General features: G+C 43.2%; 1 protein-coding gene across 1 annotated transcript in view; it reads right to left on the bottom strand.

The window, feature by feature from the left end:
- Positions 1–12,495, bottom strand: part of LOC116335530 (echinoderm microtubule-associated protein-like 6) — an 83,541-nt gene extending 71,046 nt beyond the window's left edge. Inside the window, exon 1 of the mRNA XM_031759256.2 lies at positions 10,974–12,495. Within this exon, the coding sequence (XP_031615116.1) occupies positions 10,974–11,170 (197 nt within the window). The 5' untranslated portion in view covers positions 11,171–12,495. The remainder of the gene's footprint in view (positions 1–10,973) is intronic.
- Positions 12,496–18,257: the final 5,762 nt, after the last annotated feature.

Here is an 18,257-nt window from a genome sequence, read left to right as displayed (position 1 = left end):
CTGAGGACTAGCTCTTGACTGAACGCCAAGAGCTTAAATTCAGATAATTTGCTGCAATCAGTTTCGTTATAACATGAATGCAGTATTAAAGGACAGAGAGAGAAGGGAAGAAAACCAGTCAAGAGCTGACCCCGAGACGACCACCCAGGCTCTAAGTCTCTCAGTTAGTATCCTACGATCAGCAGGCAGCAGACAGATCCAAGAGTACCAGGACTGAATATTCACCTTTATCGCTACACATTAAAATGAGGAGGAGCCGTTTCAGTGGAGAGCACTCGACGAAATCCGGACTGAAATTTAACTACTAAAATGAGCAAAAACCTCACAACATCCCTCAAACACATCAGGTCGATTATCTTGTTAATAATTTTACCTCCTCACTACGTACGACTCTGGATACTGTAGCTCCTGTGAAAACTAAGGCCTCAAATCCGAAGTACCTGACTCCGTGGTATAATTCTCAAACACGTAGCCTAAAGCAGATAACTCGTAAGCTGGAGAGGAAATGGCGTGTCACAAATTTAGAGGATCATCATTTAGCCTGGAGAAATAGTTTGCTGCTTTATAAGAAAGCCCTCCATAAAGCCAGAACATCTTACTATTCGTCACTGATTGAAGAAAATAAGAACAACCCCAGGTTTCTCTTCAGCACTGTAGCCAGGCTGGCAAACAGTCAGAGCTCTACTGAGCCAACAATCCCTTTAACGTTAACTAGTAATGACTTCATGAACTTCTTCACAAATAACATTTTTATCATTAGAGAAAAAATTACCAATAATCATCCCACAGATGTAATATTATCTACAGCTACTTTTAGTACCATCGATGTTAAGTTAGACTCTTTTTCTCCAATTGATCTTTCTGAGTTAACTTCAATAATTAATTCCTCCAAACCATCAACGTGTCTTTTAGACCCCATTCCTACAAAACTGCTCAAAGTCCTGCCATTAATTAATTCTTCAATCTTAAATATGATCAACCTATCTCTAATAATCAGCTATGTACCACAGGCCTTCAAGGTGGCTGTAGTTAAACCTTTACTTAAAAAGCCATCTCTAGACCCAGCAGTCTTAGCTAATTATAGGCCAATCTCCAACCTTCCTTTCATATCAAACATCCTTGAAAGAGTAGTTGTCAAACAGCTAACAGATCATCTGCAGAGGAATGGCTTATTTGAAGAGTTTCAGTCAGGTTTCAGAGCTCATCACAGCACAGAAACAGCTTTAGTGAAGGTTACAAATGATCTTCTTATGGCCTCTGACAGTGGACTCATCTCTGTGCTTGTCCTGCTAGACCTCAGTGCAGCGTTCGATACTGTTGATCATAATATCCTATTAGAGCGATTAGAACATGCTGTAGGTATTACAGGTACTGCACTGCAGTGGTTTGTATCATATCTATCTAATAGACTCCAATTTGTACATGTAAATGGAGAGTCCTCTTCACACACTAAGGTCAGTTATGGAGTTCCACAGGGTTCAGTGCTAGGACCAATTCTGTTTACATTATACATGCTTCCCTTAGGCAGCATCATTAGAAGACATAGCATAAATTTTCACTGCTATGCAGATGACACGCAGCTCTATCTATCCATGAAGCCAGGTAACACACACCAATTAGTTAAACTGCAGGAATGTCTTAAAGACATAAAGACCTGGATGGCCGCTAACTTTCTGCTTCTTAATTCAGATCAAACTGAGGTTATTGTACTCGGCCCTGAAAATCTTAGAAATATGGTATCTAAGCAGATTCTTACTCTGGATGGCATTACCTTGGCCTCCAGTAACACTGTGAGGAACCTTGGAGTCATTTTTGACCAGGACATGTCCTTCAACGTACATATTAAACAAATATGTAAGACTGCTTTCTTCCATTTGTGCAACATCTCTAAAATTAGAAATATCCTGTCTCAGAGTGATGCTGAAAAACTAGTTCATGCATTCATTACTTCCAGGCTGGACTACTGTAATTCACTATTATCAGGATGTCCTAAAAACTCCCTGAAAAGCCTTCAGCTAATCCAAAATGCTGCAGCAAGAGTCCTGACAGGGACTAGAAAGAGAGAGCAGATTTCTCCTGTTTTGGCTTCCCTTCATTGGCTTCCTGTTAAATCCAGAATTGAATTCAAAATCCTGCTATGACACTATCTCTACTTTCAAGATTAGGCTTCAAACTTTCCTTTTTGCTAAAGCATATAGTTAGGGCTGGACCAGGTGACCCTGAATCCTCCCTTAGTTATGCTGCAATAGACGTAGGCTGCCGGGGATTCCCATGATGCACTGGGTGTTTCTTCTTCACTCACTATGTGTTAATAGACCTCTGCATCGAATCATATCTGTTATTAATCTCTGTCTCTCTTCCACAGCATGTCTTTATCCTGTCTTCCTTCTTTCACCCCAACCAATCACAGCAGATGGCCCCCCCTCCCTGAGCCTGGTTCTGTCGGAGGTTTCTTCCTGTTAAAAGGGAGTTTTTCCTTCCCACTGTCGCCAAAGTGCTTGCTCATAGGGGGTCATATGATTGATGGGTTTTTCTCTGTATTTATTATTGTGCTATCTACTGTACAATATAAAGCGCCTTGAGGCGACTTTTGTTGTGATTTGGCGCTATATAAATAAAATTGAATTGAATTGAATTGAATTGAGTCCTCAATGATGTGCTTAGTATTTGGGCTGGATTTAAAAAGGCACATGCTGTGGACATGTGAGAAAACAAAGATACAATAAGACCTCAAACATGAACACTGGTCAGAGTGTCAGACCATGCAGTAAGATCTTTACAGTCTGAGTCGGACTCGTGGAAACACTGAAAAGATGAAAAGCATCAAGCTGGAGGGAACTGAGATGTGAGGAGAGCTGGAAATGTGAGCTGTGTGCAGCAGCGACCAGTGGCTGATAATTGCTGCCATTCAGCGGCCGCCTGTGCTTCTCTGCAGAGGAACTTAAAGGCCGATCGCCCCGCGGGAGGCTGCGGCCATGAAAGAGCCAATGAAAGAAAAAGACGGTCCCGCTCTCGCTCTTTCAGAAATACTCAACGTGGATTTAATGCGTCTACATGGAGCCTGCAATTACTGAGGCGATCCGTCAGGCAGCCGGGGAGGGGGACGAGTGCAGTTATGATTCAGAGCTTTCAGCAGAAGCCACTGCACAATACCGGCACGAAGGAAAGAGTCAGCGCTAAAACTGACTGTGTCAGGTTGTGTGACATCACTCTGTTTACTGCGGTTGGTACAAAACAGACAAAGAGTTTAATACATGTGTAATCGTGACTTTCTGGGTCATAAATAGAAAATACAGAGTAAACATCTCAACTATCACGTCTTCATATTTCTGCATCGTCACGGTGATTTTGGGAAACAGTTACTGATTCAACGATCACCAACAATAAAGGTCAAAGTTACACCTGCTCGAAGCCACATCGAAAGCCTTTGTTGCTGAAATCTGAACAGACTGCAGTGCGACTTTAAACATTAACCAGTGAAAACAGGAAGCTCCAATCTACTAGAACAAAAAGAAAATCAGCGGTCCCCTGATGTTTGAACGTTTTCACAGTAGGCGTCTGATTGCAAACAGGCAACCCGACTCAGACTGATGAAGGCTGGCAAATATTTGGCGTCTAATTTTCAAACGCAGAAGGATTTCCAACACGTTGCCGTCAATCTGAGCCAGTCTGCACTGATGAACAGCCGCGATGCTCAAATGGTTGTATACTGGTTACAAAAACAAGGCTGCAGTAAAACTCCAGTCCTGCAGCAACGACGCTGTTATGGGTGGAGGAACAGATGTGCTTCAGATGGGGTGTGGGGATTGGGGTTCTAACTGGACCCTTAGGCCCAAATAACTGCAAACACTGGGTTTGTTGTGAAAAAGTGCTGTGAGTATTTACAAAGAGAGCGCAGTATGTCTTGATGCATGCTCAGTTCATCTGGATGTTTTCAGTGGGAGAAACGTTTCGTCCAGGTGACTTCTTCAGTCTCAGCTGACTGCAGGTTTCCAACCTTATAAACAGTACATTTGCATAATGAGTGAAACCAGCACCACTGAAGGAACAATGGGCTGGGAGGTCAGTTTATGATCATTAATATGCAAATTCTCATGACCATTGATCAACAACCACTGATCCATTCACAGAGAGCTGGGGAATGGCTGCAATCACAGCATTGTAAGATGGTGACAGATGGACCCTTAGGCCCCCTCCTCGATTCAGAGATGGTCTTTCCCTTTTCACGTAAACCAGCGTTCCTCCCTGTGCAGGATGTGTACATCCTCATCACTGAAAGAGTGTCCACTGGTCTGTAGGTGTAAATAGGCTGCAGAGTCCTGGCCAGTTTTGGAAACCTGCAGTCAGCTGAGACTGAGCTTGTCTCCATCTTGGACACAGTTCTGTGGACTCACTGCTACCTGATTATGGATTTCCTGCTCAAATCTAAACCACTGCACTGGCTTTGGTCACCTGATGATGCTCCCAGTATAACACAGACTCCACACAGGGACCAAAACCAGCAGCGATGTGGCTTCAGTCGTCTGTGCCATGTTTGTCATCAACTGAAGCACAAAAATAGAAAAGTAAAAGATTTTATTTAATAAAGCGTGCCCTGGTTGGTTCTTCACAATCAAACGGTGCTGAAGATCATCTGTCTGAAAGCTGGAGCTAAACCAGAGGTGGCCACAAACAAACCTGCTGAGGAACAGAGTGGAAAGAAGAAGATCTGGAGCCCAGTGGGAGATTTAAAATGAGCACATGCAAGAAAATCCTCAAACATCCAGCAGCACAAGAAATTCTGCATGAAGAGTGGTCCAAACTTTCATCGAGCTGTTCCAGAACACCTTTGAAAAGTTCCTTCTGATGTCACGGGTGAAGTTACTTTTGCACAGAAGAATCAATCATTTATTTCCCAAATTTGGATCCACAGGGGCGACTTCAAAGATGACGAAATGTTTGCTAATCCAAATGTGTCAAAAAAAAACAAAAAACAGTTTCCTTGTGATGCACTTTTGTGCCACGTGAATTTGAACGTGTCCTGGAACCTCGTCGCTTCAGGCTGCGTCAAACTGCTGAGCGGCGACTATTGTGGCGGGGCTGTCGCTGTGAGCCAGCCTGCACAGCGACTGAAAAGCAAATGTAAATGGTTTCTCAGAGCTGCCACTCAGCACACACGAACTCCATCAGAGGACACAAACCTGACATCAGAGTGTCTGCACAGCTCATTTCCATCTGAGCCATCGTCACGCTTTTCACTTTTCTCTTTAGCAGACGCAACAAAATGTACAGGAAGTGCACAAACAGGAAAAACTTTGACCTTAAGTTTGACCTCAAAAACATGAAACTGACTTCATTTCAGATGATGATAAGCTCTGATTAAAAGTGCCAAAGCAAAGACAGACTCTACAGTAAATCCTTTCCAGACTCTGATGTGTGACGTGTTGGAGAACCTGAACTAAGACGCAAGAAAAATCTTACATAAATGTAACTTATGTAAGATTTGAGGCTTCTTTAGTTTCTGACTGATGAATATATCATCCCAGACTTTAAAACAGCTTTTAGACTTTTACTAATAGTTTATAGATAAAGTGACTCATTGAGAAAATAACCTGCAGACCGTCTGCAGCCCTGAACTGAACATGTGACCTGCTGCTTGAAGCTGACTTGCAGTTAAAAATAATGCTTCTGTGTCTTATCCTGCTACTCTGTGGAGCCCATCAGCTCCTCCTGTCTGAAACAAGCTCTTGAAGGCCTCGCTTACTCCACCTGGCAACCACTGGGTTGCTAGGGGAAAAAAGGTTCCCAACTGGTTGAGAGTTGTTGCTAAATCAGTGCAGCAAAAACCTCATGATTGTTTTTTCTCCCCTCACCTCCAACTGGTCTCTCAGACAGCCGCCCCTCCCTGAGCCTGGTTCTGGCAGTTTCTCCTTCCCACTGTCACCAAGTGCTTGCTGATAGGGGGTCATATGATTGTTGGTTTTCTCTGTGTTGTTGTACAGACTGTGTAAATGGTTTTGATTGGTCTTTGGTCAGGGACAGATCGCCATGGTTACCTGTAGTTTGTGTGAAAGACGCCTGCTTCACAGCAAAAACCCACCAACTAGTCAGTGAGTGTTAAGAAGAGTGCAACGCAAACTGGAAATAGACCATTTGCCGTCAAAGTAAAAGCACTGGCTTCAACAGTAGGGCAGAGCTTTTATTTTGAAAGTAAACACTGGTTTCACCAGCGCTCACTGATTATTTGGTGAGAGTCTGCAGACCAGTCTGCAAACTACAGGCAACCACAGCAATCTGCTCACAGCCTAAAGCAGTCACATGGTGTTTTTACTGCAGCGCCCTCGTTGTGATGGATACTGGACGTACTGATGTCATTATCAGAGTCTTTCTCCCAGCTTCAGTGGGACGCAGCACCGGACGGTGGCCTGAAGGGGACACGCTGTTCACCGCATCGTTCTCTTTTTAAATCCACCCCAACACAAACAAGTTTTTCCTTTGTGACTGTGACGAATGTTCAGGACAAACTTTCAACATCCGAGTCGCAGCAAGAAGAAAACTGTGTGTGTGTGTGTGTGTGTGAGTGTGTGTGTGTGTGTTTAACAATCCCTTGTTTAACTTGTTTAGTTTTGTGTCTCTTTTGTGTTTTTTATCATTATTCTTGTTTAACAGAAACGACTGTGGGTAAAAACATATATTAGATATTTAAAAGATACTTTTAAAATATTTTTTAGGACATTTAAAAATATTGATCTGAAATTTGACTTTTGTTTGTTATACTTTTAAGAGATTATACCTTTTTAGTATTTTTCATATTTCCCCTTTTTTAAGGTATTTATCGACTTTTTAAAAACATGTGATATTCATTTTATTTTATTACATTTTATTAGCCGATTGTTTGTAAACATTACCATTTTATTTATATTTTTATATCATTTTTTATCATTTTATTTTTTATAGAATTTTTTCCGAAACATTGATTTTTTTCACAGTTTTTCATTCGTATGTTTTCACATCTGCAGATTTTAGGACAGTTTGTTTGGTTATCAGATTATTTTCGGTGAAAGTTTTTGTTATTTTTCCAGATATATTCATGTCTTTTTAGGATATTTTATGATTTTTTTTTTTTATAATTCCTTATACAATCTCAGGCTTTTTTTTAGGAATTTTTAAATGTTATTTTCTGGATTTGATTTTTGATGTACATTTGATGTATATTTCGTATATTTTTCACAATATTGTTTAATGTACTATAAAAGCTTTTTTTTTTTTAAACAAAAAACAAAACAGCTGTCTATAGTATTTCTTTAATTTCTTTACTATTCCTTTATTTGACTTTTCTCTTAATAACCTGAGGATTTGACTGATGTTCCTTTTGGCATTTTTTCAGATGTTAAACTATGTTTTTGTAGATTTTAATCACGTGTCGTAAATATTCTCCATTTTCTTTTTTTCCTGTCATTTTCAAATGTTTCTAAGTGCTTTAAGAAATATTACTAAATGTATTTGTTTTAATTAACAATCTGAATTTAAACTGTGACTGCCAGGTTTTAATAACTTTGGTCAGCAGAAACCTGCAGTCAGCTCTGAGGGAAAATTTGGCACAAACACAAATTTAACAACCCTGACAGAGAGACAGCATCCAGCTATTCAATTAGTCTCTCTCACACACACACACACACACACACACACGCTCTCCAGGTTGCAGCTGACCTGCCGTATAAATTGTCCAAACACGCCTGCTGCTGCAGTGACTCACAGGCTGTTCAGTGTTGATGAACACAGGTGTGTGTGTGTGGTGTGGTGTGGTGTGTGTGTGTGGTGTGGTGTGGTGTGTGTGTGTGTGTGTGTGTGGTGTGGTGTGTGGTGTGGTGTGTGTGTGTGTGTAGATGAATGAGCGGCCTCGCTGAATCATCTCCCTCCTCCACTCGCTCCAGTTTGCTCTCAGAGAAAATCCCTCTGCTGCTTCTCGCCTCAGCTCAGGTTTTTTTTTCAGCCTTTCATTCAAAATGTCGAAAATGTTCCCAGAGATAAAAGGCGACCGACCAGAAGGGCAAAATTATTCCACGAGCAGCCCCGCCTCCAAAAAAGATTTCATATAAAAGTCTGTTTTATCTCAGTGGCTCCAAATCCAGGAGCAGCTTCCCAGAGGAAGTTTTACTGAGACCAAATCCTGCAGGAGAAACTGCATGCAGCCGGGCTGACAGCAGGTAACTAACATTCCCAATGCTCCAGGGAATTTTTCCACTTTATTAGTATGTCTGAAAAATAACTCAAGAATCAAATCTGTGCTTTGTCAAAATGAAGTCTGAGCCAATCAAGTGCTGCTCTTCCTTCGTGTGTGTGCTTAGTGTAAAACGTCCACGCCTGTGCTGTGATCACGTCTACCTGCACAGTCAATGTATCACGCCGTCTCATGCCTCACAGGTCAGCACGCTGTGTTCACCCCTTTAAGGCTCCGTGGACCCACTGACTGTGTCGCACAGAGCCCTGTGATGTTTTCCTCCACAGACATCACACTGTGAAAACCTCACGCTGTCACATCCCCAACAAAGTGCCAAAATTGTCCTCAAAGCGACGCAAACTAGCTAAAAAGTCCCAATGGGGAAAGACTCATGTTATATAAGTGTCAGATTATCCCAGATTAAAGCTTTGAGGTGTTTGTGAGCTGGTTTCACTCTGAATTAATTCGTCCTTAATTAATGAAAGTGGTTTGCAGGATTTCTGGGATTTCTCTAAACACGTGGCGTGACACATTTTTGTTTTCCACAGTTTCTGTTGCTTTATGATGGTGTGCTAACGGCCATCAAGGGTTAAATAAATATTATAAATAAGCAGCGAGGTGAGGTGTGGAAATAAAAACTGATTTTTAAAAACTGTAAACTGTGGATGAAAAAACTCAAACTGACACAACATTAAAGCAGAAAAGCTTTAAATCAGCTGTGAAACGAGTGCACCGTCCACGCTGTGCAACATCAATATATAAAACATTATCATGTTAACTTTGCTTCACCTGTCACACGGTGACATTAAAAAACCTTCAACAGCCCAGGACTCCAATTAGCTTAGCTGAAGGCTAGCAGACAGCTTGCAGCTACAGCTGCCTGTGCCATCCACCTGTCAATCAAAGAGGCCACGCCCCTAATAAGAATTGTCTACAGAGACCAATCAGTTCGTCTATGTGGCTGTAAACATGTTTTTTTCTGCTGTAAACGTTTAACATGGGAGTCTATGGGGACGGACGCACTGCTGGAGCCCCTGCTGGACGTTAGTGGAACTGCAGGGTTTGGCTCAGAAATAAAGCCATCAGACCTGAGAACAGGAACAAGTCCCTCCTCACCTGCCCGCAAGCTTTCCTGGCCTGATAAAAATCTAAGTCTGAGTTACTCCTCATCGCTGAGCTCCTCGTTCATTAGGAAACCCAGCAGCAGCAGAAAAAGCTGTTTCCTGTCTCGGCGTAAACCTGCTCGTGTTTAGATTTTAACTTCTGTCAAACTGAAGGACAAACCAAACTGTGTGGGAGCGATAAAAAAAAAAAAAAAAACACACGACGGTCCAAAAAACATCTCAGAAGAGACAAAAACATCGAGATGAGTCACAGGAGTGAATGTAACGAATATCAGGGACCAAAGTTAAACTCCTTTCTCTGCTACTTTTAGTTTAATAACGTTGTAGTTTTATGAATTATAAGCTTCACCACATTTCTATCATACAGACAAAGTTTATCTCGTCGGCTCTAGTGACCCTTGACCTCCCGGTCAGCTATCGAGTTGGTGGGTAACAGATGTCTCTGAAAACGTTGGAGCACTTTTGCAAATATTTGATATCTTGATAAACCGAGCAGATATTTGAAGTTTACACAGCTACATTCTCGCCTGTAAATATGTTAAAAGTTTATTTGTGACCCAGAAAGAGTAATAAGAGTAATATTAAAACTTAATAGCATCCGCCATTGCTCGAAACTGGAATTGGCTGGGCCGCGCTATGAATTCTGGGATATGGTGGGCCACGAAGGACACACCCGACCCATCCTTCAAATTTGGGGAAAAGGAGGACGCATTTGTCGGCCGCATTCGGAGGAGTCTACGAATTTGGACAGCCTTCGTCGCGTCGCTGTGACGTAATCGGTCTACAAATGCGGCCTCAGGAGGATGCAGCCCATGAATTTGGACACGACCTTATTTTTGATTTCTGTTTTTTCTTTCTGCTTTATTGTTGTCGTTCTATTTAAAATATTAGAAAAGACAATGTTTTTTTTAAAGGCTGCCCCCTTGTGGTGAATGTTGTCATTGAATTTACCACAGGGTTTCACGAACAGTACCTTTAATGTCATTTATGATATTTTGTAGTATCTCTCTGCTTCAGGGTTTAGCCTTACTGAATGAGACTCCAGAGATAAGACTGAGAAAGTTTTATGTTTGCAGATCTTATCTTGGATTATGACTCTCACAATCACAACGCTCATGTTTAAAAGGCCACTAATGTGCAGCAGACTGAAGGGACAGGAAGCCGGGAAGACCATCAGATCTTCTACTGCTTTTTCTTTTATGAAAAACTCACACAGCAGGGACAGTGGCACTTTGGTTTCCATCAAACGTTAGTTTGTTTTTTATGCCAAAATGACTCTTAAATCACACAAACTGTGAGCACACACACACGAAACACATATTTATAAATTCAGTGTGAATCACTGGCTCTCAGGGTGTCAGAAACCTGCTTAGAGAAAGTAAAGAGAAAAAAGACGTTTCAGAACTCGCCTGAGAATCTGAAGGTTTTCAGGATTTGTGAGGATCTCAGCGAGTCAGTGAGCGATGCTGGAACATGTTCGGATTTATAATGAAAAATAACTTCCAACCGCTAATTCGGCACCATTTAATTTGACATAGCAGAGCCATCCGGGCTGTTAGGGAGGCTCATGCTGTGACTCAGAGACATTGATTCTGAGACCTGGAAGTCTCGATTGATAACCCATCACGTGACCTGTGCAGGAGCCTCACCTGATGATGTCGTCATTGTGTCCCAGGTAGAACCTCTGGCTGTGCTCTCTGGTGTTGTAAACCACTCCAACCCCGGCCACGAAGTACACCACCTCCTTCCCCGCCGTGTAGTACAGGTTATTCCGGCACTGGTGCCCCCGGTACCCGTAGACCCAGTCCAGTCTGAGCCGGCAGCCCGGGGCGCTCCGGTCCGACATGTTCGCTCATCTGAGGGGCTCCGGTACCGCCCGCCCGCTCCCGCAGCTCCTCCCTCTGGATCCAGAGACCCGGTAACGGAACTGTGAGCGGGGTCACCTGCCTGAGTCGGGGTCACCGTGTTCGGCTGTTGTCTGAAGAAAAGTTCGCGCCTACAGCTTCAGGACTCGGACTTCCTTCGACTCTTCATCACGATGCGCGCGCAGACGCTGATTGGACGTCAGCTCCAAGATTTACCGTAAATCTGATGGTTCATATTCCTCCGTTCATGTGAAGCCGTGACTGTAATCCTCACGTAAAGTCTGAGTCCTCTGGTTTCAGCACCGGGAGACCTTCATCATCATCTCCGTGACCCCCCGGGAGCTGCTCCCGCCGAGCCTCCCCACTCAGAGCCGCTTCACTGCAGCTGGAATCACCACGCGAGAAACTTTTCCACGTTTATCACTCCCTCACTTCCTCCACCCACTCCTCAAAAACACGGAGGACGCGAACAGTCTGGAAACTTCTCCAAACCCACAAAACCAAAGTCAGCGGCTGATGGAGGATTTAATCCCTCCGTGCTCTAATCCTCCATCCCGACCGGCCGCCTCCATCCTGCCCCCCGCGCGCTCACAGCACCTTCTCACCGGGAGGACCGCGGCTCATTCACAAATCTGCGTGCGAGTAAAACCGACAGTCAGGAAGTCAAACGACCCAGAGCCGCAAAATCAACGAAGAAGAAGCGACCGCGCAGTCCCGGAGAAGAGGAGCGGAGGAGGAGGAGAGGAGAGGAGGACAACGAGTGTTTAATCCCGGCAGATGATCCAACTCCAGCGGGGAGCAGCTCCGGGCTCACAGCGCAGCATCCCGGCCGGATGACGGAGAGGAAAGTCCTGACTCCGCACAGCAGGAGGAGGAGCAGAGCATCCTCCACCCGCAGGCAGACTCACGGGCGGAGCAGGCGGAGGCACAGCCGGAGCTTCTGCTTCGAGGAGCGTACTGTTGCGTGCAGCGGGGAGCCTCCTGAGCCAGGAGTCTGTGACGTTTGCTCGCTCCTTTTCCTGACGTGACGAGCACGCGCATCAGCGGACACGCGACACAGGGCCCAGCTTCCGGTGCTGAGCCTTCAAAAATAAAAGCACCATTAAACGGTCCGCAGTTCAGCTGTCGGTTTAGCGGAATGGAGTACTTTTACTCAGACGTCACATCTCAGCAGCATGACGTCAGAGGGCTTCACACAGATTATTTTATTAAAGATGAAAGAATTTAGACAGGTTGTGATGCCGCAGTGTTCGTTTGACTTTGGGACTTGAAGCGGAGTTTGGACCCAGATTGTGCAAAAGTTTCATCATCAAAATACCCCAAGTTAAAAGTATGCACAGTAAAAGTACTCAGTTACTTATGTGATGTTATTGTATTAATGTGTATGACACTTTGATGTTGTTGGAAATGATTTTATTTTCTCTGATATGTGTGGCTGCTCGACCAGGTTTAACATCCAGGCATCCATGAAAACAGAATTTATGAAATTTAACAGAGAACGAAGTTAGCAGGGAGTTAGTTTGCTAGTTTCCACCTAAACATAATATACCATATAAATATATGACCATATCTGCTATCACTTCCAACATAAATGAAGACAGAAAACTAAACAGCAGTGACGTTTGTAGGGTTACTGAAGTTGGGCTAGCTGGTATATAATGACGTGCTACGTGGTGGCTAGCTACACAGCTATGGTTAGCATCACATAAACACAGTGAAGCTGGAGGATGAACGCTAACTTTCTTTCCATTCCGTATAAGTTAACGTGAGGGCTCACGATGGTTAGGGAATAAATGGATTATCTCACACCTGAGATAATCCATCCACAGTACGAGGTTAGTCATTAATATACTGCTGCATGGGCTGGGCTGTAGTTACATCGTAAGGGTTTAAAAACTGAGCTTTAAAATGAACAGTGGTGATAAAAACCAAGAGAGGCCGGCAGTGATCACTGACTGTTTTTAGGGGCTTGTTCAGATTAAACAGAACAAGATACAAAATGTTAATAACACAACAGCCTTAATAAACACAGAGTAGTTTGGACCAGGAAGCAGGGTTCATATGTCATCACTTACAGACCGGATAGTAGGGTTTAGGGTTCTGATTAATTAAAGCTCTTTGTGAGCGTTTTCAAATTCTTTTTTTAGATAAGGTTTCATCCCTTAAGCTTTCCTCTTCGTCTGCCTCTTATCCCGTCTTTTCCTCTGAGTGTAATTCAACTTTTCATCAATTTGAGCCCGTGTCACTTTCGACTCTGAAGCAGCTGGTTGATCAACTGAAAAACACCAATGCTGTGTTTGATATTCTCCCATCACGCATTGTTAAGGGCTGCTTTGATGTAATTGGACCGAGCATTCTATTCTTAATGAATTATTCTCTACTCTCTGGATCTGTCCCACTGGCCTTTAAGCATGCTGTAGTCCAGCCTATTCTGAAGAAAAAGAATCTTGATTGTCATGATCTTTTGAACTATAGACCGATCTCTAAGCTTCTGTTTCTGTCCAAGATCCTGGAGCGACTAGTTCTCTCTCAGCTTCAGGTGTATTTAGACGCGAACAACATTGCAGAGAAATTTCAGTCTGCCTTTAAGCCACGGCACAGCACTGAAACGGCCTTGCTTAGAGTTCTCAATGACCTACTTGTAAGCACTGACTCTGGACGCTCTGTGGTCCTGGTTTTATTGGACCTTTCCTCTGCTTTTGATATGGTCGATCATAACATTCTTCTACTAAGACTTGAGCATACTGTGGGTATAAGAGGCACTGCCCTCAACTGGTTTAAATCTTATCTTGCTGACAGGTCTTTCTCGGTTAATTTGGGCAACTTCTCATCTTCCTCGGTACCTGTACGCTGTGGTGTGCCTCAAGGATCTGTATTAGGCCCTATTCTCTTCTCACTATATCTGCTCCCTCTTGGAGCAATTTTTGAGAAGTATAATATTGCCTTTCATTGCTATGCTGATGATATACAGATTTATTTTGAGATTACTGACGATCTTGCTATGTCTTTTCACTATTTTCGTGAATGCATGCGTGAGGTTAAAGGTTGGTTCAAGAGTAATTCTCTTGTCCTGAACGAAAAGAAAACGGAGATCGTGGTGTTCGATAGTAAAATCTCCCGCGACCAACTGTGTGCTGCTCTGATGCCTTTTGCTAGCTCTCCTTCTGATTATGCCAGTAATTTGGGCATACTACTGGATAGCTCGCTTAAATTTGACAAGCAAGTGTCTGCTGTAGTGAGGTCTAGTTTTAATCAGCTGCGCCTCATTTCTAAGGCTAAGCGCTACATTCCGCACAATGACCTGGAAAAACGTATTCACTCATTCGTGACTTCCAGGTTGGACTACTGCAACTCTCTTTACATTGGCCTTTCCTCCTCCCTTCTCGTTAGATTGCAGACTGTCCAGAATGCAGCGGCACGCCTTTTGACAGGTAGCAGGAAGTTTTCTTCCATCACTCCTGTTCTTGCTGGTTTGCACTGGCTGCCAGTTAAATACCGTATTCAATTTAAAATACTACTTTTCACTTACAAAATTATTAATAATTTGGCGCCGAGCTACCTCAATGAGCTTCTTAGGTTACACACTCCTGTCCGGGCACTTAGACCTGCTAAACAACTTCTTCTGGAGCAACCTCGTTCTCGGCTGAAATCTCGCGGCGACCGTGCGTTTGCTGTAGCTGCCCCAGTCTTATGGAACAATCTCATGTTGCTATCCGGGCGTCTGACTCTATGCCACTGTTTAAATCACGGCTGAAGACTTATTTATTTAATCTTGCTTCCACCTAGTTAACATTTGGTGTGCGTTGGTACATTTTTATCTGTTATGCTTGTGAACTACTTTTATATATTATGACTGTCAAGGTTTTATAATTGATACGTGCCAGGTCCTTTCTCTTTTCCCTCCCATCTCCTTTTTCCTATTTTATTTTTTGTCAAGCACCTTGGTATACCCTTGGTTTTTTAGTGTGCTTTATAAATAAAGTTTATTATTATTATTATTATTAAGATGGTCAGTGCAACAGTTTTTCAAAATAAAAGCATGTTAAATTCTTCTGTTCAAAAAAAAACTTGGATGAGAGATCACATCTGTACAAAAAATATAAAGCCTAACATAACAAGGGTCGTGTTCTAAGACAAAAATAAAGTGCAGTAGAACAAACATGAAACATAATTCATGAAAATATGATAAACTTTCTTCAAATACTCAAAAATTACAAAAATAGTATCAATATAATAATAAGTAATGTCCTATTAACCCAAAGCTGGTAGTTTTTATTGACGCTCTTGCCCTTTGGCACAGATTATGATTTTCTGGCTGCAGTCAGGGTGCCGGTTTGCTGCTCTCAGGATCTCTTTCCTGCGTTTTGCAGATGATGTGGTTTTCTTTGCTCACACGTCTGAAGCAAGCTCCAAAAGCTCAGAAAAACCAGCCTGTCCTTCAATGCTTGTTACCGTTTTTATGATAAATATTCTAATATGGTAACACTAATCAATGGTCTAATACAGTGTTTCCCAGCCTTTTGGAGCCACAGCACATATTTCACATTAGAGAAATCACACGGCACACCACCGAACACAAATGTCACAAAAAGCATATTGATCATTTTTCCCTGTATACCAGTTATAGCGGAGTTGGCTCGGTTTGTCCCCAGTATATCTTTTTTGCTTTCTTCTGACCACTACTCATGCTCAGGCCTTCATCTGGGTCGGCATTTTCTCCAGGACCAGGTCAGACTGACTTTTTCTTTTCAGATATTTATCTGTTGCTATTATGCGCTGCATAGTCTCACAGCATGACTATTATGTAATTTCTTCTTTGCCTTTTTCTCTTTTACTGGAAGTAGGCAACTTATTTAATTAGAGCTGGTTGTTGTACTGCCCTCTAGTGGAAGACAATGTACTCACGGTGGTCGTTTAGAGTACTAATCAGGTGGAACCAGACAATCTACGGCACACCTGATCATTTCCTGCAGTAGTGGTTGGGAAACACTGGTCTAATAACCAGTTTCATGGAAGCCTCTGGTCCTTTCTGACTCACTCAAAGTTTTATTGGTAAATCTCAAATCTTGGGTTTTATTTTGAAGGTGTGGCTCTTCCTGTGGTGATGTGCCGTGCGCTTGGCGCAGCACGGACTCGGGGGAGAAACACCCCTGCTCCACTGGAGAGGACGCACGGCCGTAAAGCACTCTGGGGCTTTGTGTTCTCTGGGAAACACACGTCACAGAAAAAGAATTTAAAAAACTACAAATCCCAGCAGCAGCACGGAGGGAGGCGCTGTCCGCGGTGCTGAGGTCAGAGAGAAAAGTGACATGTGTCACAAACAGCAGGAGAAACACGAGCATGAGCAGAAATGTGAACAGAGTAATCGCAGCAATCGTTAATCTGCTAAAACAGTAAACATTTCAATTACAGGCTGTATATAAAAGATGCACATAGTCACCATAGTCACACTTTTGTGAGACCATATTTGGATGACAGGGTGGAGTGTTCAGGTAAGGTTGGTAATTAGTCTGCAACCACAGACTGCTACCTGCTAATTAGAGCTCAGCAGCCCCCTGTAGCTTCTGCACCGTGGCTGCTGGGTGACGTCTGGGGCTCTCCTCAGCTCTTTCTGGGTGGGTGGTGCGGCTGTCCCTCCGGTGGTCCTCCTTGGACTCTCGCACTCTGGGGAGCCTCTAGATGTCTGTGGCCTGGATCTTCTCTATGGCTCCCCACACCCACTATCAGATAGTTACATGGAGAAACCTTTTGAATACAAGTGCGCTCACAGACACACACTGCATCTTCCTTAGCTGCTGCCTCAAAGCATATTGTGTGTTGTCGATCTCGCGTGCTGCTCAGTAACACTCAATATTTATTATTTACCGTGACCTATACTTATCTAGGTTGTTGCTGTGTTCTTCTCTTTTTGCTTATTTTCTTCTTTTTTCTTCCAGCAGGTGATCCAGCGGATATTTCAGTGTCCCTCTTCCCCCGTTTTTCTTTCCCTTTCTTATCCTCCAGTCATGTCTGTTCTGTTTGTAATAACTTAAAAGTTAAAAATAAATAAATAAAATAAATAATAAAGATCAATCAGGTGGACCATGGCTAAGCCGTAATGATCCATTTGGAAAAATAAATGCTTCCTGTCAAAAGGGAGTTCTTCCTCTCCACTAGTGCCAGGCGCTCCTCACAGGTGCTCGTGTGATTGTTGTGAACCGGCTCTGAATGTATTTTGGCGCTTCATGTTTCTTTATGCTCATGTGGAGCTGCTTTCCCACTTGGTCCACAAACTGCAGCCCTGCTGTTCAACTGGCGCCATCTTGTGGTTAAAATAGAGATCTTTTTAAAAACATAACTTTCACGCGATTAATGACGATACCCACCAATAACAGCTATTTTGCATCTCTTTTCTGTGATATTGGCCGATTGATGACGTCTGATTATTTTATTCCTGCAGTTCGTCTCAGACAGATTTCCAAACAGTTTGAACGACTCCGCCCCTACAGAGGTTTTATTTGCCCCCACATCTTCCCTCCTTTTCATTCCCATTCTTCAGACTCTTTTCCTTTCTAACCCAGAGCCTGATGCCATCTGTCTGACCGTAGGAATAAATAATACAATAATAATCAATATAACTGTAGAAGTTAAACTTATGAGCACTGTCATGTTCTTTGATTCTAACCTGATTATTGGCCACAAAAAAACTTGTTTTAAAAAAAATTCTAATTTCATTTAAAAAAAACTGCCTTTGAACACTTGTGTAGGAAGCGAGCGATGTGCTGAAAGCTTGTTGGTGTGAGGCTGACGTTGGCCTGTACAGACGCTCTGCAGGTGCTGCTGTTCAGCTGCAGCTCGACTTCTGTTCCGCACTGCAAACTAATCCTAAACTCAGAACCTCACACAGAAAACCTGCGGCTCACCATCATTAACGTGTCGTGGTGGTGCAGTGGTTAGCACACGGCGCTGCCTGACAGTAAGAAGGTCCTGCGTGGGTTCTCTCCGGGTTCCTCCCACCATCCAAACACGAGCATGAAGTTGACTCCTGAGTGTAAGCTGGCTGCAGGTGATGGATTGCACACCTGTCCA

This window comes from Oreochromis aureus, linkage group 13 (genome assembly GCF_013358895.1).
Source record: "Oreochromis aureus strain Israel breed Guangdong linkage group 13, ZZ_aureus, whole genome shotgun sequence".
Classification (NCBI taxonomy): Eukaryota; Metazoa; Chordata; class Actinopteri; order Cichliformes; family Cichlidae; genus Oreochromis; species Oreochromis aureus.
The sequence above is the reverse complement of the archived record's forward strand: the minus strand, read 5'-3'. Positions and strand labels throughout refer to the sequence as shown.